Raw genomic sequence first — 24,412 nt, forward strand, 5'->3', positions numbered from 1 at the left:
TCATTTTGGCCACTCTGACTGGCGTGAGGTGATACCTGAGTGTGGTTTTGATTTGTATTTCCCTGATAAGGAGCGACGCTGAACATCTTTTCATGTGCCTGTTGGCCATCCGGATGTCTTCTTTAGAGAAGTGTCTATTCATGTTTTCTGCCCATTTCTTCACTGGGTTATTTGTTTTTCGGGTGTGGAGTTTGGTGAGCTCTTTATAGATTTTGGATACTAGCCCTTTGTCCGATATGTCATTTGCGAATATCTTTTCCCATTCTGTTGGTTGCCTCTTAGTTTTGTTGGTTGTTCCTTTGCTGTGCAGAAGCTTTTTATCTTCATAAGGTCCCAGTAATTCACTTTTGCTTTTAATTCCCTTGCCTTTGGGGATGTGTCGAGTAAGAGATTGCTACGGCTGAGGTCAGAGAGGTCTTTTCCTGCTTTCTCCTCTAAGGTTTTGATGGTTTCCTGTCTCACATTCAGGTCCTTTATCCATTTTGAGTTTATTTTTGTGAATGGTGTGAGAAAGTGGTCTAGTTTCAACCTTCTGCATGTTGCTGTCCAGTTCTCCCAGCACCATTTGTTAAAGAGGCTGTCTTTTTTCCATTGGATGTTCTTTCCTGCTTTGTCAAAGATGAGTTGGCCATACGTTTGTGGGTCTAGTTCTGGGGTTTCTATTCTATTCCATTGGTCTATGTGTCTGTTTTGGTGCCAATACCATGCTGTCTTGATGATGACAGCTTTGTAGTAGAGGCTAAAGTCTGGGATTGTGATGTCTCCTGCTTTGGTCTTCTTCTTCAAAATTCCTTTGGCTATTCGGGGCTTTTTGTGGTTCCATATGAATTTTAGGATTGCTTGTTCTAGTTTCCAGAAGAATGCTGGTGCAATTTTGATTGGGATTGCATTGAATGTGTAGATAGCTTTGGGTAGTATTGACATTTTGACAATATTTATTTTTCCAATCCATGAGCAGGGAATGTCTTTCCATTTCTTTAAATCTTCTTCAATTTCCTTCATAAGCTTTCTATAATTTTCAGCATACAGATCCTTTACATCTTTGGTTAGATTTATTCCTAGGTATTTTATGCTTCTTGGTGCAATTGTGAATGGGATCAGTTTCTTTATTTGTCTTTCTGTTGCTTCCTTGTTAGTGTATAAGAATGCAACTGATTTCTGTACATTGATTTTGTATCCTGCAACTTTGCTGAATTCCTGTATCAGTTCTAGCAGACTTTTGGTGGAGTCTATCGGATTTTCCATGTATAATATCATGTCATCTGCAAAAAGCGAAAGCTTGACTTCATCTTTGCCAATTTTGATGCCTTTGATTTCCTTTTGTTGTCTGATTGCTGATGCTAGAACTTCCAGCACTATGTTAAACAGCAGCGGTGAGAGTGGGCATCCTTGTCGTGCTCCTGATCTCAGGGAAAAAGCTCTCAGTTTTTCCCCGTTGAGGATGATGTTAGCTGTGGGCTTTTCATAAATGGCTTTTATGATCTTTAAGTATGTTCCTTCTATCCCGACTTTCTCAAGGGTTTTTATTAAGAAAGGGTGCTGGATTTTGTCGAAGGCCTTTTCTGCATCGATTGACAGGATCATATGGTTCTTCTCTTTTTTTTTGTTAATGTGATGTATCACGTTGATTGATTTGCGAATGTAGAACCAGCCCTGCATCCCAGGAATGAATCCCACTTGATCATGGTGAATAATTCTTTTTATATGCCGTTGAATTCGATTTGCTAGTACCTTATTGAGAATTTTTGCATCCATATTCATCAGGGATACTGGCCTGTAGTTCTCTTTTTTTACTGGGTCTCTGTCTGGTTTAGGAATCAAAGTAATACTGGCTTCATAGAATGAGTCTGGAAGTTTTCCTTCCCTTTCCATTTCTTGTAATAGCTTGAGAAGGATAGGTATTATCTCTGCTTTAAACGTCTGGTAGAACTCCCCTGGGAAGCCATCTGGTCCTGGACTCTTATTTGTTGGGAGATTTTTGATAACCGATTCAATTTCTTCGCTGGTTATGGGTCTGTTCAAGCTTTCTATTTCCTCCTGATTGAGTTTTGGAAGAGTGTGGGTGTTCAGGAATTTGTCCATTTCTTCCAGGTTGTCCAATTTGTTGGCATATAATTTTTCATAGTATTCCCTGATAATTGTTTGTATCTCTGAGGGATTGGTTGTAATAATTCCATTTTCATTCATGATTTTATCTATTTGGGTCATCTCCCTTTTCTTTTGGAGAAGCCTGGCTAGAGGTTTGTCAATTTTGTTTATTTTTTCAAAAAACCAACTCTTGGTTTCGTTGATCTGCTCTACAGTTTTTTTAGTTTCTATATTGTTTATTTCTGCCCTGATCTTTATTATTTCTCTTCTTCTGCTGGGCTTAGGCTGCCTTTGCTGTTCTGCTTCTAGTTCCTTTAGGTGTGCTGTTAGATTTTGTATTTGGGATTTTTCTTGTTTCTTGAGATAGGCCTGGATTGCAATGTATTTTCCTCTCAGGACTGCCTTTGCTGCGTCCCAAAGCGTTTGGATTGTTGTATTTTCATTTTCATTTGTTTCCATATATTTTTTAATTTCTTCTCTAATTGCCTGGTTGACCCACTCATTCGTTAGTAGGGTGTTCTTTAACCTCCATGCTTTTGGAGGTTTTCCAGACTTTTTTCTGTGGTTGATTTCAAGCTTCATAGCATTGTGGTCTGAAAGTAAGCATGGTATAATTTCAATTCTTGTAAACTTATGAAGGGCTGTTTTGTGACCCAGTATATGATCTATCTTGGAGAATGTTCCATGTGCACTCGAGAAGAAAGTATATTCTGTTGCTTTGGGATGCAGAGTTCTAAATATATCTGTCAAGTCCATCTGATCCAATGTCTCATTCAGGGCCCTTGTTTCTTTATTGACCGTGTGTCTAGATGATCTATCCATTTCTGTAAGTGGTGTATTAAAGTCCCCTGCAATTACCACATTCTTATCAATAAGGTTGCTTATGTTTATGAGTAATTGTTTTATATATTTGGGGGCTCCGGTATTCGGCGCATAGACATTTATAATTGTTAGCTCTTCCTGATGGATAGACCCTGTAACTATTATATAATGTCCTTCTTCGTCTCTTGTTACAGCCTTTAATTTAAAGTCTAGTTTGTCTGATATAAGTATGGCTACTCCAGCTTTCTTTTGGCTTCCAGTCGCATGATAAATAGTTCTCCATCCCCTCACTCTCAATCTAAAGGTGTCCTCAGGTCTAAAATGAGTCTCTTGTAGACAGCAAATAGATGGGTCTTGTTTTTTTTATCCATTCTGATACCCTATGTCTTTTGGTTGGCGCATTTAATCCATTTACATTCAGTGTTATTATAGAAAGATACGGGTTTAGAGTCATTGTGATGTCTGTATGTTTTATGCTTATAGTGATGTCTCTGGGACTTTGTCTCACAGGGTCCCCCTTAGGATCTCTTGTAGGGCTGGTTTAGTGGTGACAAATTCCTTCAGTTTTTGTTTGTTTGGGAAGACCTTTATCTCTCCTTCTATTCTAAATGACAGACTTGCTGGATAAAGGATTCTTGGCTGCATATTTTTTCTGTCTAGCACCCTGAAAATCTCGTGCCAATTCTTTCTGGCCTGCCAAGTTTCAAAAGAGAGATCAGTCACGAGTCTTATAGGTCTCCCTTTATATGTGAGGGCACGTTTACCCCTTGCTGCTTTCAGAATTTTCTCTTTATCCTTGTATTTTGCCAGTTTCACTATGATATGTCGTGCAGAAGATCGATTCAAGTTACGTCTGAAGGGAGTTCTCTGTGCCTCTTGGATTTCAATGCCTTTTTCCTTCCCCAGTTCAGGGAAGTTCTCAGCTATTATTTCTTCAAGTACCCCTTCAGCACCTTTCCCTCTCTCTTCCTCCTCTGGGATACCAATTATGCGTATATTATTTCTTTTTAGTGTATCACTTAATTCTCTAATTTTCCCCTCATACTCCTGGATTTTTTTATCTCTCTTTTTCTCAGCTTCCTCTTTTTCCATAACTTTATCTTCTAGTTCACCTATTCTCTCCTCTGCCTCTTCAAGCCGAGCTGTGGTGGTTTCCATTTTGTTATGCATTTCGTTTAAAGCGTTTTTCAGCTCCTCGTGACTGTTCGTTAGTCCCTTGATCTCTGTAGCAAGAGATTCTCTGCTGTCCTGTATACTGTTTTCAAGCCCAGCGATTAATTTTATGACTATTATTCTAAATTCACTTTCTGTTATGTTATTTAAGTCCTTTTTGATCAGCTCATTAGCTGTTGTTATTTCCTGGAGATTCTTCTGAGGGGAATTCTTCCGCTTGGTCATTTTGGACAGTCCCTGGCGTGGTGAGGACCTGCAGGGCACTTCCCCTGTGCTGTGGTGTATAACTGCGTTTGGTGGGCGGGGCCGCAGTCAGACCTGATGTCTGCCCCCAGCCCACTGCTGGGGCCACAGTCAGACTGGTGTGTGCCTTCTCTTCCCCTCTCCTAGGGGCGGGATTCACTGTGGGGTGGTGTGGCTCGTCTGGGCTACTTGCACCCTGCCAGGCTTGTGATGCTGGGGATCTGGCGTATTAGCTGGGGTGGGTAGGCAAGGTGCTCGGGGGCAGGAGGGGCAGGCTTAGATTGCTTCTCCTTAGGTGATCCACTTCAGGAGGGGCCCTGTGGCAGCGGGAGGGAGTCAGATCCGCTGCCGGAGGTTTGGCTCCGCAGAAGCCCAGAGTTGGGTGTTTGCGTGGAGCGAGCAAGTTCCCTGGCAGGAACCAGTTCCCTTTGGGATTTCGGCTGGGGGATGGGCGGGGGAGATGGCGCTGGCGAGCGCCTTTGTTCCCCACCAAACTGAGCTCTGTTGTCAGGGGGCTCAGCAGCTCTCCCTCCCTTTGTCCTCCAGCCTTCCCGCTTTCCGAGCAGAGCTGTTAACTTATGACCTCCCAGACGCTAAGTCGCGCTTGCTGTCGGAACACAGTCCGCCCGGCCCCTCCGCTTTTGCAAGCCAGACTCTGGGGCTCTGCTTGGCCGGCGAGCCGCCCCTCCGCCCCGGCTCCCTCCCGCCAGTCCGTGGAGCGCGCACCGCCTCGCCGCCCTTCCTACCCTCTTCCGTGGGCCTCTCGTCTGTGTTTGGCTCCGGCGACTCAGTTCTGCTAATCCTCTGGCGGTTTTCTGGGTTATTTAGGCAGATGTAGATGGAATCTAAGTGATCAGCAGGACGTGCGGTGAGCCCAGCGTCCTCCTAAGCCACCATCTTGCCGCAACTCCCTCAACTTGTAACTTAATCTTATCCGTCAAATAAATAACATTCTGAATACGATCTTTAGTGTTTCTGATGGAATATGATTGGAATACATTTTTTAATCGGTTTTAGAAAATCTAAATATAACACAAACTTAAATATATTTTTATGTGTCCTGAAATATTACTTATCTCTTGATTTTTTTTCAAACAATCATTTAAAAATTAAAACCCCATTCTTGGGTGCCCGGGTGGCTCAGTCGGTTGAGTGTCTGACTTCAGCTCAGGTCATGATCTCCTGGTCTGTGGGTTTGAGCCCCGCGTCCGGCTCTGTGCTGACAGCTCAGAGCCTGGGGCCTGCTTCGGATTTTATGTCTCCCTCTCTCTACCCCTCCCCCGCTCATGCTGTCTCTCTGTCAAAAATAAATATTAAAAAAAAAATTTAACAAAAATTAAAACCCCATTCTTATTTCACAAGTCATAACAAAATAGGTGGCAAGCTGGATTTGGCCTGTGGGCTGTGGTTTGCTTATTATTAGATGCCATGTTGAACTACTTGTAAAAGGAAATCTAAGTATTATCATTTTAATAAAAATAATAGCAGCTGGCAATTGTTGCTATGATAAAACATTAAAAATAATTCTATTAAGATTAAGGGGCAGGGACTCCTGGAGGCCTCAGTCCATTAGGAACCCACTCTTGATTTCTGCTCAGGTGATGATTTCAGGGTCATGGAATCCAGCCCGGCTCTGGGCTGAGCAAGGAGCCTGCTTGGGGTTCTCTTTTCCTCTGCCTTCTCCCCCACTTGCATGCATGTGTTCTCTCACTCTCTTTCCAAAAAATAAAAAATAAAGAGATTAAGGGGCAATCAGTAAATCAAATTTTAGTAATTTGGGTTTAGAATTAGCACAAGCAAAAATTTATTTATATCAAAATATGGCAAACTAAGTATATGTAATATGCTTCAGAAGAGATTGCAAATATATTTTGTAAATTCCTAATTCAGATGAAGTGAAGGAGTGGGGTGTGTTCACTAATCTTTCATTTAATTTTTTAATAACTAATGTAAGGATTGGTTTCATAATTTATGTCAATTGTTTCTATTTTATTTTTAAATAGGGTATTTCAACATATCTATATAGTATTAATTACTTTAAATGAATTACAGTGATGTTTTCAAAAAGTCGAACAGTCCCTGCTTATTGGTCATAAGCCCAGATGCATACAGGAGGACAATGACCACAATGTCACATGCCTTCCCACTTTCCACTCTTCTTTTTGATGGAAAATTCACTTGTATATTGTGAATTGTATATTCTAGTATCTAACTTAGTCTGTCTTCCAAATCTCCTCCATGTTTTTAGATTCCCCCCTCCATTTTATTACCGGTCTTTTTGGTTTCCTGTAGAAAGCCTGAAAACTGGAGTCCCCTCACAAACCCCAATTTCAATAGTATAACTGAAGGAGTGAAAGAGAATGATTTGGTGGGATTAATTAGGGAAGTTTAATACCAATGTTAATAATTGTTCATGCACAGAATGATTCTCTTCACTTGCCCAAATAAACTTTTTTTGTGGGGGGAGGGGCTCTTTAGTGTCCAGGCTCTTAGTGTCCAGACAACTAGTAAATTCTTACTTGTCCTCCAAGACAGCTCAGAAATCACCTCCTTTTTGAATGCAGCCTCAAATTTAAGGTTTCATCTGGTGCCATTATCTTTACTTTCATAGCATCTTGTGCACATTCCTTTATAACACTTAACACATTTTTTACACTTGATTTTTTTTAATGCTACTATCCATTAACATCCTGAAACTGAGTTCTCCAAAGGTGGGAGGTTGTATTCCCAATACCTAATAAATTACTGACATAGAGTAGGTGTACAATAAGTGTTTGCTGAATGAATGTTGAAAAAAAGCCAATAAAGTCAGAAGGTAGGTGGTGAAGAATTACGCTGAAGAGGGCTAAGCAGAGAGAGAAAGTATGTTCAAGTGTTAGAGAAATATGTCACACATGAACATTTGAGGAATTTGGGTTGGAAGATGAATAAGGCAAGAGGTAGTAACAGGCCTTTAGTCTTGCAAATGTACAGGATAAAAACCTTTGCAATGTTCCCCTGGGAATGTGCCTCTCTGAATTGGTACATTTTTACTGTTCTCTAAGCTAAAGCATATGCACAGCAGAGAAAACGGTAAATAGAAACTTCTCACGACTCACTGGCTTAGCACATTACACAAAAAAGAGAGAAAGAGAATCTTGGCTCCCAGGAATCTTAGAGGTCATCTAGTCAAATATCCTATTCAATGAAAGTATTTCTCCTACAACATTCTTGATATCCTATCTATTTGAATAGTTCTGATTGAAACCTTTAAAGGTAGAAAAAGAAATCCAATTTGGGGTTGCTATATTGCTACAAAATTTCCTTCTATGTGAGCTCAAACTATTTTCCTTTACCATTTGTAATTGTCCCAGTTCCGGCCTCTAGAGCAATAAAGAATAAATGATTCTTGCTCTCATATGTCAGATCTTAAAGCCTCTGCAGAGACTTAGGGGCCATCTCCAGGTACTCCGAACAGATAGGCAGGAATTTTTATTTTAAGATGGTGATACTGATGCAAAGAGGTTGGTAGATCACATTTTGAGAAATAACATTTTATGGTTTTATGAACATTAACCTATGGGACTTTCATTCAGGAACCTTCCACAAGAAGTATTTCCTGAGATGCACCCTAGATTTTTCATATGAGACACCATTTGTCCTAGTTGTTAAATTAGATGTATATACAGTTACAGATAGATACATAGATATTCATAACACTTTTATGATCTTTAAAAATTGATTATTATATTCATTTTCAAGTTAACAGGTGCTTTTGGTTCCATTGAGTTAAGTAAAAAAAAACAAAAATTTTGTCATCTCTATTTTCGATCTTACATTTTCTAAATTTTAATTGGTCTTTTTTCCCCTCTGTAAAGTTCCATAAAGACTTTTTGCTTTTCTCCTATGCAGGTTTCCTGTTTTTTAGATGAAGCGAAGTCCAGTGATCCAGAACACAAGTGACCTGGATTCATATCATTTGCCAGGTGATATGGACTCAACCATTTGCCAGGTGAGTGAGTGACGCTGGGGTAGTAGTTACTTAATCTCAGGAAGAGTATGTTTCCCTTTCTCTGTAAAATGGAAATAATAATAGTCCCTACTTCATAGGGATCTCTATCAGCATTAATTAAGTGAATATGTGTAATGCATTTAGCATGGTGTGGTATCTAATAAGAATCCAGTGTTAGCTATTAATTTCATTATTAGTTGACAAGAAAATATTGTTTCTCTGTGGTATTCTATATCAGAAATGACTTGTCTGGGCAATGTGTTGTATTTAAAATCTGGTACCTAGGATTAAACATTGCACATTGGGATAGTCTCCAATTGTATATAGCACTATTATTTGTTTGCTCTGCACAGTAGTACTTCCTAAGAGTCCACTGCTCTTTTCAATAGTAATGCCATACACTTAATTCATAATGGGCTTATTTTCCATGAAAATCTCTTTAAATCATGTTGTGCATTCTCTTCTAGAGTACTATTTTTAATCCTTCACACTTTGAAAAACTGCTTATCTTGGCTCACTGACAGTAACACAGCAAACAGTGACATAGGTAATCCACCTGCAGGGCAGGGACTATTGCTGCACCAAGTGTTAGACTTAAAACAGTTTGATTTCTTATTATCTTAATTCTTTTAGGTTCTGGGCAAATTGTCAGGAAACTCTTGTCCCTTTAACATGTTATGGCATACACTTTTGAAAAAAAAACCCAGAAAATTCATGAATGTACACTAAAAAAGTGAATTTTATCCTATATAAATTGTATCTCAATAAAACTGAATTTAAAAAATTCATAGAAAATTATCCCCACAGAAAGGGTTATTCACTCACCTAATCACATCTATCACCTCTGACTTATCTAGAAAATATCAGGTAGGATGGCATAAGAGACCAAAGATGATGCAAATGAATGAAATAATTGACTGATGGCAAAATACATAGTAATATATATAAATTCAGCCCTAAAGTTCAGGTGATGGCCTAAAACAGCACCAGATTATAAACTTTTGCAAGACTATTTATCTCTATTCTAGAATTTCTGCCTCCAGGCTCACTTACAATAATAGGTGGAGTAGTCTGATAGCTTACCGTAGCTTATGCCAGAATGAGGTAGTATGTTCAGGCCTAAATAAGAGCAGAACTTCAGGCACTACAATACTATTTTAACTAGGGGGCTTCATGCATCATTAATGTATCAAATCCTTCAATCACTTGTTATATTCACGTGCTTTTTTCCTAACTCCTAATTCAAGTCAAAGTCAATGGAAAGAGCAGCCTGGCTCATCAGAGATATGTTGTATTGGCCTCAACTCTCAGAACAAATTCTTAACTATAGAGAGCAAACTGATGGTTACCAGAGGAAAGGTGGGCAGGGGGATGGGTAAAATAGGTGATAGGGATTAAGAAATACACTGGTGATGAGCATGAGTGTGGCATGGGAGTGCTGAATCACTATATTGTACACCTGAAACTAATATTATACTATATATTAACTAAATGGAATTTAAGTAAACACTTGAAAAAATAACACATAAAAAAAAGAACCTCTTGGGGTGCCTGAGTGGCGCAGTTTGTTAAGCATCCAACTTGGCTCAGGTCATGATCTCACGGTCTGTGTCAGGCTCTGTGTTGACAGCTTGGAGCCTGAAGCCTGCTTCAGAGTCTGTGTCTCCCTCTCTCTACACCCCTTGCCCGCTTACACTCTGTCTCTGTCTCTCTCTCAAAAATAAACATTAAAAAAAAAAAAAAAAAAAAAAAAAAGAACCTCAGGTCCTTAATTCCACAGCTGAATCAAAATTTTTGGAACAAAACAAACCCTGAGTCAGTCTGAATGTGGCTTACTACTTTAATGGGAAATAAAATACAGAGATAGGCTAGAAATTTCTAATTGAAAGATTCTGATTAGTTGTTTCTTGGTTAGAAACAACTGGATTGACTTTTTGATTTCCAATGAAAGATTTCTATTTGATAACTTGGCTAAAGATATCATGGTAGGAAATGACAGGTAAGTTCAAATTTCTCTGACTCCAAAGCTTTGCCCTTTCCAGTAAGCAACATAATATGTATGATATATGTATGATACAGAAGATACCACTTGTGTGGCCTAGATGTCTTCTGCAAAATAAATAAATCTAACGATAAATTAAAAGTTGTTTAGATTGAAATGTTTATAAAATTTATCTGTGTATTGATTCATTCACTGACTAGTTGGAACAAAGTAACAAATTTCATTTGTCTGTATCTTCCCTAAGCCAGAAACTAAGATAAAACAAAAATACCTGCTATGTATATAGGTACAGTTCAAACACATATGCGCAATTTTGGAGTCACCATCCATGGTAGAGCACTGAAAGGCCTACATGCCTCTATATTACTCCCCCTGCCCTCACCTTTTTAGGAAGTTGCTAAGGCATATCCAGGCAAAGAAGTATCTTTATTAAAATTTTCCTCAGCATAAAAAAATGTTTAACGTCATGACTTCACTTTTCTTACAATATCAATATATATATATATCCTATTTCTACCTGGACAGTGTTAATGAATCAGTAACTTGTTATTAGTGTTGTATGAATGAGAGTTAAAAGATTGGGAAACTTTACTTCTGTTCTTATCTACCTTGAATTATAAATCCCAGAGAGAACTAGTTTCTTCAACATACTTTTTTAATAGGAGGACAAATAATTTGGGATCAGAGGAACTTGAAGTCTGAAGATATGAGTTGGTTTAGACTAAGTCATTTATTATTAGCAGGGTTATCTTGAGCAAGTTATGAAATTTTTCCTTAGTCATAATTTCTTCAGAGTTGCTGTAGGATTGAATAAGATAATACATATGAAAATACTTAGTTTGCTTTAAAGTACTATACCAACATTGATTACAATTTTTAGCAAACAAGGCTTGATAAATTCAAATGTGATAATTTGTTGATTTTACGCACTATAAAACTAAAAACTATTTTTGTATTTAGCTTTTCCTGGAACTTAAATGGTAAACTATAGTTCTAATGTTTCATGCAAAGTATATTTCTTAAGTTCTTTTGAATTTCTTTGTTAAAACATTCTCTTCATAGCAATTTTGTCACTGCTTGCCTATGTTTTAATTTCAGTTGTGATTAGTTTTTTGCAATTTTCATATTTCTTTTTTTCATTTTATTAATGAAACGAGGAAAACGCATAGGCTTTACAACCAAATGTAACCAAGTTAGAATTCCAGCTCTACTTACTTAAATACTCTGACCATCAGTTTTCTCCTCAGAAAAAGGCCTATCACAGGGGTGTTGTATTACATAAGAAAAAAGTAAGTTACTGTTTGGAAAATTATGGGTTACAACTATTTTTAGGATCCTTGGTTACTGACTTAACTTGGATTCTAGAATATTGGTAATTTATGCTTCTTAAATTGCAAATCTGGTCACAACCATTTTGTAATGAATGCCTAATTTAAGGAAGCTATAAAACCTGTGTTTGATTTTGATTTGGTCTCTCTGAGCAGTATCAAATATTCAATGGCTCTGCTTAAAACAGATTATAAGACCTTCCTTTCTGCTATTTCTGAGAGAACATTGCCCCTTTGAGGCAATTCTTTGGTGGAATTTCAGGGTTCATCACAGTAGTTTCTGATCATAGAAAATACTTAATTGTATTATGAAGAATTAGGAGAATTTTTACAAAACCACTCTACTTTTTGGCTCTTAAGTTTCCCTGAATTCTCTGTTGCTCCCCTCATATTTTCTTATAGGTATGATAAAAGTATTCAGGTTTAAAGCAGAAAAACAACATTATCAAAATTCTATAGAACATTTCAAAGTCTTCACAAAAGCCCTAACAATTCCTGTTTTGTATTGAATGAAGTCAGTGTACATGGTTTTATTACTTCAGGGAAATTTGTCTTCATTCACCATGAGGGACCTGTATTTTCAGCACAGATAGGAATAAAGCTTTTGAGACAAATTGTGAAGTCCAGAAAATTGTAGAGATATGAAAAACTTGTTTGTTCACAAAAGAGATTTTCTCTTTCACCTGGCAAGTGATGTGCTTGATTCCTCTGTCTCACAGCTGGTATTTCATTCCTATACAAGCCTGGTGCTGCCTCAGGAGTTCTGGTAGCAAGTCCTAAAGGAAGGGAATAAAAACTATTGGCATATAATTTCTTAGCCCAGGTGAACCCAGAAGTTTTATCTAAGGGGTGAATTGCATGATAACTATCTGGAAGGGTCTCTATTTTGGGCATTTATCTGGATGTTTTGGCACTGCCCTAACAGAGGACTATTTGAACGGAAGAAGCTTTCTTCTTTGGAGGATGTACTGGGTTTCTAGAAATGTAGAACCATGCAGAACAAGCATTCATTGTAGGCTATAAGACTTAGTTCTAACTCCGGTTTGAGAACAGAGCTGGTTGTTTCTTCGTTAGTTTTTGTGATGTTAGCCTCTATGAAATTTTGATAAAGATATCTTTACTAAAGAAACCTAAATAAACATATTTTAATAATGATAAATAATTCTATCACCCTAGCCTTAACTTGAACTTGATAGCATAGTAAGTCTATTGTATACTGTGGACAGTGAGAATTATGAGGATTGATGGCTGTAGAGGTAGCAGGAATATTAGAACCCGATGCTAGCCTAGAAAAAGATGTTCATCTGAGCAAATAATTTTTAAAGACACACCTTTAAGGAATAAAAATTAGAAAAATGCACATCTTGTGGGCAGATATAACCCTACAGTTGAAGGCTTGGGTAGTTTTCAACTCTTTGTCCAAAGAAAAGGCGTCTATTTCCTTGACGGATTGCAGTTCTGTTCCAGGTAAGTGAAGCTAGGGCTGAATGTTCCTGCTCATCCCCTTGGAAGGTATGTTTATGCAGTACACAAACTGCACAGCCTTACCTAGTGAGTGAAAAATGGTTACACAGCTTTAAGTAAAAACAGCTGACTATTGGTAAAATTATTAGTTTAATGTTGGTTTCTGCAGATACACTGTCAGGTCTATTTGGCATGGAGTATGTTATTTTGTTCATTAGTTTGTTCTCCAGGGATAGATAGCATAATATTTACATAACTACACATACTGAAAATTACCTGTTAAATAGTTGGGTGAATGAATAAATAATATGAAATGGCTATAGTATCCTGGAAGTTAAGAACATCAGCATTCTGGTTGGCTCACTGAGATTCTTTCAGCTCTGAATTCCTATTCTGTTCTCATTGTCCTCAAATAAATATTTAATAGACTTAAACTTTGCTCTATTTTACTTGCAGTTTATTGAGCTAAAAGGGAGTTTGAGATCCATGTAGAAAATCAGAATTATAAAATTATTACTGGTCTCTGGCTTGCCTAATTACCAGCCATTCTTACTCAGCTCTTTGCATCAATGTTCTAATCTACTTTTATCAGACTTTGAAGGGGTTAAGGTTTGAGATCACAAAATAGATACTGAGAGGGTAAGTGTAACTATTGAAAAAATATTTTAAAAATTTTCACAGAGCCATAGTTCTCAAGTGGTCCAGAGACCAGAAGCATTGGCATCACCTGGGATCTTGCTTTGCAAAATTTCAGGCCCCACTCTAGACACTCAGTGCCCAATTAGAATCTTTGGCACTCAGCAATCTGTGTTTTAACAAAATGTTCACATCATTCTCATACAGGCTTATGTTTGAGAACCACTGCATTAAGGAAAAAAAAAAGACAAGAATAGTATTGGCTTTTAAATGCTACATATATATGAAAAAGAGGAGATATACCCAGATACAAACATAATAATTGACATTATTAATCAGATCTAGTTTTTTTAGTATGTGAATCAAGGAGACATTAGAAGGCATGGCTGCTTTTCTTAATTTTTCAGAAGTCAGATGTATTATTATTTTCTAGTTTCCCTTTATTATACATATTGATTCTGCCTTTTATAAGTTATCTAAACATTTTCACTGTTTATATTTTCATTCTTTTCTGCCTTTAGAGATAATAGGCTTCATGAGATTTAAACTACCATTAAAGTTAAATGTGCTTTTTTGGGTTACATTTTAGTTTCATGAGATTGGACTAAAAAGTCTGCATTTACCCTAACAATACCTCTCCTGATAATCTAGATTAAATAAAGCAATTCCTACAATAGGAAGAGATTTCAGAATGTAGTTTTATGTATATGTGTTGCTGTGGTATTCTAGGAATAGCATTGGGTACATTCTCCTTTGTGGGCTTAGAAAGACCCTTTAATGCAACACCATTATTTTTATTTTTTCATGGGAAATGAATGGAATAATCAAATATTATTTCTAATTTTCTTAAGATAAAATAAAATTTGTTGGCACTGTTCCCAGAAGGATAGATTTCATATATTTTAACAAACATAAAATGACTAAAAAGTTGTTATAAGGAAAAAAAATCATTCTTCAACTGTGAATATGATTTAAGGCTGCTACTAAAGAAGAGTGGGCCCTGACCAGCAAACCAGTCTCAAATAAGGCACTGAAGTGATAAGTGAATCTTATCACAGCCAATCATTTCTGTCCCAAGTATCCTAATACAAAAGTAGTCAAAGCCTTGCTGCTTTGAAGTAATCTACCTTATGGCATGCAAAGTCCTGACTCTGCCTTGCAAAACAAACAAACAAAACAAAACAAAGCAAAAAGAAAAAGTGTCTTGGTGGTGTTTCCAGATCTACCCTAACATAATAAAAAAACATCAGAGGCAAAAGTCTAAAAGCAAGATGTCTACTAAAAGCCTATAATAATTACCATAATTAATTATGATATTGAAAGACATGCCTGAGACTGGAAATAAGAGATGTTTGCTAATACCACATATATTCAACATTATATTGGAGGTCCTAGTTAATTTCTTCCTTTAGAAATAAGAATAGAACTGCTCTTTTAACAGTAGGCATAATTGGATAGACAATCCAAAAGAATTTATAAATTATTGGAATTTATCAAGTTTTCTGGATGACATCAATATACACAAATTAATTGTATTTTTATAACCTAGTCACAAACAATAAGAAAAAAATAAAAAAATTATGATGTATAAAAACACCAAATACCAAGGAATAAATCTAATGAAAGGTATGCAAGACCTCTAAAAAGAAAACTAAATATGTTACTGAGAGAAAGATGTATGTGGAACAAATAAAACTTTTATACTGTTAATGGAAGTAAAATTGGTGCAATCATTTTAGAAAACTCAGTAGTATTTACTGAAGCTGAGCATAAACATACCCTATGACCCCCAGGCTTCACTCCCAGAAACACGTACAACAAAAATGAGTTTATATTTGCAATAAAAATTTTACAAGATTGGTCATAACATAACCCCAAATTGAAAGCCACCTAAATGTGCAGCAACAATAAAATGCATAGATATATTCATTTAATGGAGTATCACACAGAACTAAAAATCATTCAATGTGACTGAATATCATATACGTAATGTTGAGCAAAATTAGAAAAAAGAAGTAAATACTGCATGTTTCCATTCATATGAGAGTCCAAAACTCACAAAACTAATTTATGGTTAAAAGTCAGAACAGTGGGTACCTTTGTGAGAGTAAGTGGCTGAGAGGCAGGAGGGAGGTTTCTGGTGTTCTACAGACATTCTGTATTATACCTCAGTTAAAAAAGTTTACTCCTAAAGAGGTAAGACCAAGGTATACAAAAAAAAAAAAATTCCAAAGAAACAAACAAAAAAGGAAAAGTTGTAGTATTAATAGTAAACAAAGTGGAATTCAGGTAAAAAGACATGAACAATGGTGGTTTATGGTATAAGATGCACTTTTTGTCAATATAGTTTAAAATATCTACACATGAATATTTTTAACACAGCAGATATAAGGAAAAATAGAAACATTATTAGTACAGTATTTTAATTCTCCTTTTCTCCATCCTTGGCAAGTCAAGTAATTAAAATATAAAGACATGAAAGACTTAAATAACAATGAAGCAGCACTTATAGCTACTTAATTCTGCTACAAGTTAACATTAATAACTCTGGTAAAAGAAAAAAAAAACTCTACCATATGGAAATTACTATTAATGTAATCACAATTTATCAAAAGCTCTGATACATACAATGCAGAGTTCAATGGGCAATTTAACCTTAGTATAGCAACATGTAAGAAATAAATTAATTAAGCATCTACCACAAAAAAATTGAAAAGTGAAAAATTAGAAAACAGAGGAGGGAACTAATAAAGTTAACAGCAGAAATTAAGTTAAAACCCCTAAAATCCAGTAAAACTTTTGTTCAAGTTTAAAAAAACAAAACAGAAAGGGGCACCTGGGCAGCTCAGTTGGTAAAGTGTCCCACTCTTGATTTCCACTCAGGTCATGATCTTATGGTTTGTGGGATCCAGCCCCACCTTGGGCTCTGCACTGCTGAGGGATTCTCTCTCCCCCTCTCTCTGTCCCTCTCCAGCTTGCATGTGTGTACACACACACACACACACACACACACACACACACACATTTTTTCTCTAAATTAAAAAAAAAACAACAGAAAAATAGATGGACTATTAACTAGCCTAATTAAAGAGCCACAATCTTTGCGTATGTTACATTGAATATTGTTAGAAAATTTCTAGGATGAAAATAGCTTTCTTTACGGACAATATGAAGATACAAAATCAATAATTATAAAGGGTAAGTGACTTGATGGGAGAATTCTACCAAAACTTTAAAAAGCAGATAATTACAATTGTATTTAAATTAATGAGCATAAAGAAAAAAGTCCACAAAGGAAATGTCTGAATGCAAAAAACTGCTGTAAGGCAAGAGATACCACAAGCAAAGTGAAAATGAGAAAAATATGTGGATCTCAGGTCATAAAAGGGTAATCTTAATTTATAAAGAGGCAATAAAAATTGATATGAAAATGACAACTCTATAGAAAATGGGCAAATTGTATGAATAGATGATTTATAGAAAAAAATAAATAGGTCTTAAACAATTGAAAAGGTATTCAATATCACGTATGTGAAAGATAAATTGAAACTACATTGACCTTTTCTTACCAGCGTTACAAAAATTAAAAAAAAAAAAAGATAACCATTGTTTGTATGTTACTGATGGCAAGAGAGAAAATTGCTGCAAACTCTAAGGAGAGCTATTTGGGAAAATTTATAAAAATTAGATAGGCATATACTCTTTGACTCAGAAGCTCCAATTTTAGGAATTTACAGATCTACTGGTACACATTTGTTTGTTTGTTTGTTTATTTATTTAATGTTTATTTTTGAGAGAGACAGACAGACAGACAGAACACAAGCAGGGTAGGGGCAGAGAGAGAGGGGGGACACAGAATCCAAAGCAGGCTCCAGGCTCTGAGCTCTGAGCTGTCAACACAGAGCCTGATGCAGGCTCCAACTCACAAACTAGGAGATCATGACCTGAGCCAAAGTCCGATGTTTAATTGACTAAGCCACCCAGGCGCCCCTACCTGTACACATTTATAATGAGGAAGGTATGAAGGTTAGTCACTGCAGCATTGTTTGACATGGCAGAACACTGGTAGCAAACTAAGGGTCCCTTAATTGGTGAAATACTAAATAAATTACAGTAACTGCATGCATTTCAATAACATACAAATGTAGTGATTATTTAATGAAAGGGAAAGACAAGATACACAGTACAGTGAATCAAGCAAAGTATATTGAAATGCATATACTATACTAGTGTATAGAACAGGAAGCCAAAATGAATATACTATGTCTTTTTGGCTTGTTTACAAATACGAATTGAAAGGATAAATAAGAAAGTAACAATGTTTATTTTTCAAAAGGATGGAAACAAAGTATGGGGAAGGGTGGGAGGGAGATTTTTAAATACCATTTCTCTTTGACTTTTGAACCCTATATTACTATTAAAATTCAGATTACAGGGGTGCCTGGGTGGTTCAGTTGGTTAAGCACCTGATCTTGATTTTGGCTCAGGTCATGATCTCGCGGTTGTGAGATCCAGCCCTGTGCTGGGCTCTGCACTGAGTGTGGAGCCTGCTTGGGATTCTCTCCCTCTGCCCTCCCCTGCTTGCATGCATATTCTCTCTCTCTCTCTCTCTCTCTCTCTCTCTCTCTCTCTCTCAAAAAAAAAATATTTAAAAATTTAAATTTAGCTTATGAATGAGAATTTAAAGTGAAGTTATTTAAATTGATATAGGATATTGAATTTTATATTGAAGATTTATGACATGAGAAAATATCAAAGTAATATTTTAAGGAGATTAGTTTTGCAACATGATATCCAAAATGAATTGTAAGGATGAGAGATCACAGAGACACCTGTTAAGAACATTTTTGTGATACTCTAAATGTAGGATACTAAATGCCTAAATTAGGATGGTGCCTACAGGATAGAAATACAAAAGAAAGGGTAAAGTATGAGATCATATTTAAAATAAAAGCAATGAAATAAAGATTAAATAGATAGGGTTAAAAGAAAACTTTATACAGGACACTAGATTCTACTTTGCCTCACATTCCTGAAGAATAAGGATAAACAATTAACAACTCTTAAGAGATAGAATGAATTGGGGGTGCCTGAGTGGCTCAGTAGGTTAAACATCCAACTTCATTCAGCTCAGGTCATGATTTCATAGTGCATGAGTTCGAGCCCCACATCAGGCTCTGTGCTGACAGCTCAGAGCCTGGAGACTGCTTCAGATTCTGTGTGTCCCCCTCTCTCTGCCCCTCCCTCATTCATGGTCTCTCTCTCTCTCTCTCTCTCTCTCTCTCTCTCTCTCTCTCTCAAAAATAAACATAAAAAAAAGAGATAGAATAAATTAAAGAAATATCACAGTTAGAAAAGAATTTCCAAAAGTCAAAATTAATTGCTTTTTAAGGCATTAAATGTTTATAAATTTATATGAAGTTAAAATAAAAATTAATTATAAGGAATTATAATTTTTTGATACTCTGAAAACATATAGTTCAATGTCAAAGAAATATGTAATATTTTTTGGTGTTCAAAAATTTACATATACTGTATATGTATTGGAGAAAAATCAGGTAAATAAATGAAAAAATATAAGCTAACCATTTATAATCCCACCACCCAACAATTTCTACTAACATTTTTTTGTACACTTTGAAAGACCTATTCCTAGGAATCTTTATACTCACATTTTTAATATACTTTGGTAGGCTCATGCTTTCTTGATGCTTTACTTCCAGCATATTATCATTTTTTCTTTTTTTGAAAAAAAAAAACCTTTGTTTAAAATGTCTTTAAATGTACTACACTCATATCTCTGATCTAAATTTTTTGGGAGGCCAAGAATTTTTTATATATTTGCTTATGGTAAAATTTCAGAAACTAAATTAGAAACAATTACTAAAATTATGAATTTCACATTGTAAGAATTAAGAAAATAAAGCAGTAGATTACTGCAGTGAATTACAAGAAGGCTGAAAGTTAACATTCATGTTTACCTGAAGTGGGAGACTTGCAGCGCTCAAGTTCCAGGGGAATGGGACTATCATTTAGCTCAGTTAAACCTGAAAATGAAATGACAAGAAATTAGATAAATTTTGCTAACAAATTGTAGATAATTCTTATATATTCATTCCTAAAATTTTCAAAAGGTTTTTCTTCTCCCTGTGAAACTTTTCTATTCTCATGTTATGACAATGATTCTGAAAATTTGTTTCAGTAAGTTATACCAGAAACAATAAGGAGCAATAACTAATAGATATATACAAGGAGTAATTAACATAATGGTAGTAAAATACAAAATCTTCTTTCTTACTTTTTAACATGAAATAGCTACTTTAATAAATGACCTAGTTTTATCTAAAAATAGACCAAAAATAATATAATTTATAAGGAGTTTTTAAAAAGACCTAATCAAATCTTCTTTCAAGATAAATGCTTATTGGCTTTTAAAAAGAACTTTAAGGGGCGCCTGGGTGGCGCAGTCGGTTGGGCGTCTGACTTCAGCCAGGTCACGATCTCGCGGTCCGGGAGTTCGAGCCCCGCATCGGGCTCTGGGCTGATGGCTCAGAGCCTGGAGCCTGTTTCCGATTCTGTGTCTCCCTCTCTCTCTGCCCCTCCCCCGTTCATGCTCTGTCTCTCTCTGTCCCAAAAATAAATAAAAGTTGAAAAAAAAATTAAAAAAAAAATAAAAAGAACTTTAACGGATGCTACAGATTCTAAATATTATACTTAGTTATAAAAATGCAGTGTTGTATAATACATATTAAGTGACTTATTTGATGATATCAAATTCCTTCTTATAATAAGGATTACATTTTTCTCTTTTTAAAAAAATTTTTTAATTTTATTTATTTTAAGAGAGAGAGACAGAGAGAGAGAGAGAGAGAGCACACATGTGAGTGGGGGAGGGGCAGAGAGAGAGAATCCCAGGCAGGCTCTGTGCTGACAGAGCTTGATCTCAGGAACTTCAACACCACAATCTGAGCTGAAACCAAGAGTCAACCAACTGAGCCACTCAGTGGTTAAACAGGTTAAAGAGGTTCAACCAACTGAGCCACTCAGTCACCCCTCTCTTATTTTTAATACTCTGTTATGTAACTCTACTGACAAACACAAGGATAGGCACAATAAATAAACATTTTATAATTCTTGCTATCTGCCAGCCTGCATTCCTGTGGCATTCATAAAATATCCTTAATTATGGTTTTCCTATACTTGTTAGAGATTCTTATATACTTTTTCCTTATAAAAAATATTCAGAGTTCCTACTTTAATGTAAATCTTTATACCCAGAAGTACTTATTAAAAACTATTGTCAATTACCAGAACTATCTTTGTCCATATTCCTTGCTACCACCCCTTTCTTGATATAATTTGTACCAATAAACTTACTATGGTTCAAAAAATTATAGAATTTGGGAAAAGGCTGCTGTGGTACTCTAGCCCACCTCTTATGTTTTACAGATAAGAAACTATGAGTTTGAAGAGTTTAAACAATTTAAGGTTACAGAACCAAGTATGTGCCAAATCTTGAATAGAATTATTTATATACTTAAGAGTCTTTTGTTAGAAGTAGGTACTGTGAATATTTTCTTCCAGTATGTGACTTATCTTGTCATTTTCTTTTTTTTTTTTTGTCATTTTCTTAATGAAAATGAAATGTTTTGATGTTCAGGAGATTAGTTTACTTGAAGGACCCTTTATGAAATTTTTTAATTGTGAATTTTTTATAATTCCTGTGTAAGTAATCTTTGCCTACTCAATGCTCATGAAGATATTATTGTATTCTCCAAAAAGCTTTTTTAATTTTCAGCTTTCAGTTTTAGGACTATAATTCATCTCAAATAAATTTTGATTGTGGTGTGAGGTAGAGATTAAGGTTCGTTTTTCCCTATATGTTGTTTGTCTAGTTCCTCCATCATTATTTGTTATAAAGATTTTCCTTTTTTCATTGATTTTTATTAGTGCCTTAGTAAAAAATAAATTGGATACATATGTGTAAGTTTACTTCTAGACTTTGTATTTTGTAGTCATTGGTCTATTTGTCTATCTTTTTTTGACTACCACACTAATTAATGCAGGTCTATAGTACATCTTAAAGTCAGGTAGTAAAATACTCCAACTTTGTTCTTTTCCAAGAGTGTTTTAATTACTTTAGATTTTTTGCATTTCTAAATAAGTTTTAGAATCCATTTGTCAATTGATACAAAAGGATATGCCAAATTTTTACTAGACTGTAATTTTGATAGAATAAACATTTAAAAAATATTCAGTCTCCCAACCTATAAACATGGTATTCTCCTCTATTTAAATGATGTTTTAAATTTTTTTTTCTTTCTGCATGAGTTTGTAGATTTCAGTATAGAGGTTTTGTATGTGGCATTTTTCAAGTCTTTATTTCCTTTTTGGTTTTCTGTCTACTTCTTGTATCATTATTCGAAGTGGAGTACTGAAATTCCCAGTAATTATTGTTGGATTGTCTCTCTCCCTTTGATTCTGTCAAGTATTGCCTCATGTACTTTGTAGATCGGTCGTCAGATACACAGATGTTATATCTTCTAGATGGGTTAACCATTTTTTCATTTTAGATGTCCCTATTTATAGTAGCTTTTTTTTGCTTTAAAATCTATTTTGTCTGGTATTAACTACAGCTGTACTTGCTGTTTGCATGGTTTTTTTTCTATCTCTTAACTTTCAACGGATTTACATCTTTATGTGTGGCCTCTGACAGCATGGAGTTAAATCTTGGTTTTTTTTAAAAAATCTGGCTCAACAGTCTTTGTCTTCTGATTGAATTGTTAAATCTATCCACATTTAATGTTATAACTGATACAGTTAGGTTACACTTGTCATTCTACTTTATTTTTCTGTATGTCTCATGTCTTTTTGTCCCTCTAATCTTCCTTACTGCTTTGTTTGGCATTAAATATTTTCTAGTGTAACTCATTTATTTCTTTAATGATCTTGTCATCATATTTTTGGCATTGCTCTAAGATAACATATACATCTTAACTTCTCAGTATCTACTTCAGATGTATATTAACTTAATTCCAGGGAGATGTAGAAATGTTATTCTTTCATACTTCTATTTCCTCTTTCCCCTTTATGTGCTATTACTGGCATACATAATACATCCATATGTGTTACAAATCCAGCAACATATTATTATAATGATTACTTTATATAACTTTGGGTTTTTATAAAACCTGAGAGAAGAAAGTAAGCAGAAAATATATTTATAGTTTGTATATTAACTTTGCAATTTATCATTTCTAGTTCTCTTCATTTGTTCCAGTCAATCCACCTGGTTTTGTTTGCTTACTCAAATACAACTTTGCTCCCACCTACTTCCTTTGTGCTGTTATTAGAAAATATATTACATTTCTACATACTGTAGGCCCATCAAGACAATTTTATAATATTGTTTCATAAATGGCTTTTTAAATCAGTTAAGAGAAGAAGTCATGTACATTTATATTATTATTTTATAATTACATAGTTACCTTAGTAGTGTTCTTTTTCCCCTTGTGTGAATTCAAATTATCATCTGGCATTACTTTTTTTCAGCCTGAGAAAAACTTCCTTTAGTATTTCTTATAAAGTGGCCTATGCTAGCAACAAATTCTCTCATTTTTTGTTTATCGGGGAATGACTTTATTTCAGCTACATTTTTGAAAGATTGTTTTGCTGGATATAAGATTTTTGGGTTTAGGTTTTTCCTTTGAGCACTCTGAATATGTTGTCCTACTGCTTCTGGCCTCCATTGTTTCTAATGAACTGTTAATCCTACTTGAGTTCTGTTGTATGGGACAAGTCATTTTTCTCTTACTGTTTTCAAGATTTTTTTGCCTTTCAGCATTTTTACTATGATGTTTCTGGGTGTGGGTATCTTTGCATTTATCCTGTTTGGAGTTCACTGACATTTTAGACATATGCATTAATGGTTTTCATCAAATTTTGGAAGTTTTCAGCCATTATCTTTTTGAATATTTTCCTGCTTCTCTCTTTTCTACTCTTATTATGGACATGTTTGCTACATTTACAGTATCCTAAGCTTCTTTGAGGATTTGTTAATTTTTCTTAATTTTTTCCCCTCAGAATGCAGTCTCTATCAGTTTCCTTCAAGTTTGCTGATTCTGATTTCTGCCAGTTCAGATCTACTGTTGACTCCCTCTAGCAAATTTTTCTTTTCATTTACTGTACTTTTTGTACTGTACTTTTGTATAAGAATTTCCATTTGGGTCTTATTTTCCCTTGACCTCATTCACCCATTTTATCGACGCTTCACCCTCTGCCTCTGAAAACCACCAATCTCTTCCCCAGATCTATGTGCTCATTTTTTGTTGCTCTTTGTTCATTTTTAGATTCCACATATAAGTGATGTCATGGGTCTTATTTCACTGGGCACTGTAATGCTCTCAAGGTCCATCCATGTTCTTGCAAATGGCAAGATTTCCTTCTTTTTTATGGCTGAGTAATAATCCAGTTTGTGTGTGTGTGTGTGTGTGTGTGTGTGTGTGTGTGTGTAACTCAATCGTATTTTCTTTATTCATCCATCCATTGATAACACTTAGGTTGTTTCTATATCTTGGAAAATATGTAAATAATGCTGCAATGAACATGGGAGTGGCATATATCTTTTTGAGTTAGTTTTTTATTTTTTTGTATAGATACCCAGAA

At 35.5% G+C, this 24,412-nt stretch overlaps 1 protein-coding gene across 3 annotated transcripts in view; it reads right to left on the reverse strand.

Moving 5' to 3' along the window:
- STXBP5L (syntaxin binding protein 5L) overlaps positions 1 to 24,412 on the reverse strand; it is a 398,449-nt gene that overhangs the window by 69,250 nt on the left and 304,787 nt on the right. For all 3 annotated transcript variants that reach the window (XM_047876610.1, XM_047876607.1, XM_047876609.1), the window contains 2 exons: positions 19,729 to 19,794; positions 12,331 to 12,423 (listed from right to left, as the gene is read on the reverse strand). In XM_047876610.1, coding sequence (XP_047732566.1) covers positions 12,331 to 12,423; positions 19,729 to 19,794 — 159 coding nt within the window. The remainder of the gene's footprint in view (positions 1 to 12,330; positions 12,424 to 19,728; positions 19,795 to 24,412) is intronic.

Source organism: Prionailurus viverrinus, chromosome C2 (genome assembly GCF_022837055.1).
Source record: "Prionailurus viverrinus isolate Anna chromosome C2, UM_Priviv_1.0, whole genome shotgun sequence".
Classification (NCBI taxonomy): Eukaryota; Metazoa; Chordata; class Mammalia; order Carnivora; family Felidae; genus Prionailurus; species Prionailurus viverrinus.